This window comes from Bos grunniens, chromosome 10, assembly GCF_055505025.1.
Source record: "Bos grunniens cultivar Pamir isolate PY7600 chromosome 10, Bosgru_T2T1.0, whole genome shotgun sequence".
Classification (NCBI taxonomy): domain Eukaryota; kingdom Metazoa; phylum Chordata; class Mammalia; order Artiodactyla; family Bovidae; genus Bos; species Bos grunniens.
Window position 1 is genome coordinate 78,786,217 of NC_141174.1, and position 2,049 is coordinate 78,788,265.

General features: G+C 45.1%; 1 gene segment (V, D, J or C); it reads left to right on the plus strand.

The window, feature by feature from the left end:
- Positions 1-366: 366 nt before the first annotated feature.
- Positions 367-1,261, plus strand: LOC147365062 (T cell receptor alpha variable 18-like). The segment is given in 2 exon segments: positions 367-565; positions 697-1,261. Coding segments are annotated over 2 exon segments (543 nt in total).
- Positions 1,262-2,049: the final 788 nt, after the last annotated feature.

Here is a 2,049-nt window from a genome sequence, read left to right on the forward strand (position 1 = left end):
TAAAGAACTTCAGGAGAGGAGGGAGCACTTTCCATTCAGGGGGATCCTTCTCTGACTCATGGGAATCTTGGAGACACATGAAAGAAAGAAATCTGACTATTCCATCTAGAAATTCTGACTGGGGTTCCTTGCAAAGCTAGAGATACCTGTAACATGAAAAAAATATGGAAGCAATAATATATTTCCCTAAGCACGCTTATGTTTAGGACTCTCTTCTTGGGGTTCTGTCCCATTCTCCTGTATGTACCCCACAAGTTATCAGGAGGAATAGGTCAGACCGCACTGTGGTGCAATTTTCACGATCACCACCAGAGGGCAGGGCTTCCTTCGGACGCGGTTGCTCATTGTATTACGGAGCTGGTTTTTCTTGCCTTCTTTGTAGCCACAAGAGAGAATATTGCTGCAGTACAGAAAGGGGCTCTCAGTTTCTGAGCAAGCAGCTTCTGTAACATTCAGATGGAGACTATATTTATTACATCTGTGTATTCCAGAGACCAAGGATCGTTTTCTTTTGCGAACATGCATTCTGCCACTCACTCAGTTCTTCTGATCATCTTAATATTCAGTAAGTAACATTTTATTCCAATGTTAACGATTTTTCATTTTCCTATGATTATAGGTAAGTTTTATTTTTCTTCTCTGGCTGAAAACTCTCCTCCTGTAAATTTCTACTATAACAAAGTGATTCTCTTCCAGGAGGCACCAATGGTGACTCAGTGAACCAGACAGAAGGCCCAGTGACTGTCTCAGAGGGGGCTCCCATGACCCTGAACTGCACTTACCAGACTGCTGATTTTGATCCCTATCTTTTCTGGTATATCCAACATCTCAACAAAGCTCCTCAACTCCTCCTGAAGGGCTCGATATCAGACCAGAACCCAAAGAGTAAAGGTTTTCAGGCCACTCTGGTTAGGAGTGACAGCTCCTTCCACCTGCAGAAACGGGCAGTGCAAGCGTCAGACTCGGCTGTGTACTACTGTGCTCTGAGTGACACAGTGAGAGAGGGCTGCGGGGGAGCTGAGCACAAACCCCGAGTGCAGATGGGGCTCTGGCTGTGGGCAGCCCTGCAGGGCGGTTGCTGTTTCTGTCTTAGGTGTGTTATGCTAGCTGTGTTGTTGTTTATGTACTAAGTTATCTCCGACTCTTTTGCGACCCTGTGACTGTAGTGGGCTCTTCTGTCCATGGGATTTCCCAGGCAAAAAGACTGGAGTGGGTTGCCATTTCTTTCTCCTGGGAATTATCCCCACCCAGGAATGGTACCAATGTCTCCTATTTGGCAGGCAGATTCTTTACCAGAGCCACCTGGGAAGCCTGTGTTATGCCAGAGGCATTTTCAAAGTATTTCCAGCTCTGAAGTTCAGTGCCAAGAACCCTGCAATTCTTGGATTGGTCTACAGAGAGGAATCTGGGAAGGACAGTGAAAAGAGGAATCTAAAAGGCCTTCTCCAGAAATGCCTGACTTTAGCCCAGTCACATTTCTCCAGATGGCACAGAATTCCTGGAAGTGACATTAACTCTGTTCAATGACAGTTCAGTTGATATATGCTGAAATATGTCACAACATGTTGATGAAAACTCCCAGGACATCTCATTCATGGATGAATGTATGACCTTGAAGCTACTTTCTGATTTTTATAATTCAGACCAGAATTTTGTGTCTTGCTGAGTTTCACGTGCAGACACTCCATCTTTAGTGACTGGGACCTTTACACTCTCTTCCCTTGACTTTTCCAACTCTTATGGTTGCTCAAGAAATGCTGCTGCTGTGAGTTCCATGAAGATGGATTCCTGAGAAGATATTCCTTCTGTCAAGGGCCCTGTGGGTCAGAGCAGTCTAGTCAGTGAACCTTTTGTGCATGAGGTGTCTTGATTCTATGTTGGTGACACAGCTCGACCCTCATCTTGTCATCATGGCAGCTCTTTACAGAATGCTAGGTCATGATCCCGATTCTGGTCTTGAGGATCTGTGCTGTGAGAAATTCTGGACATAAACATGACCACGTAACCTGACATATTATCTTTATCGCTGTATTGAGGCCTCTGATCCTT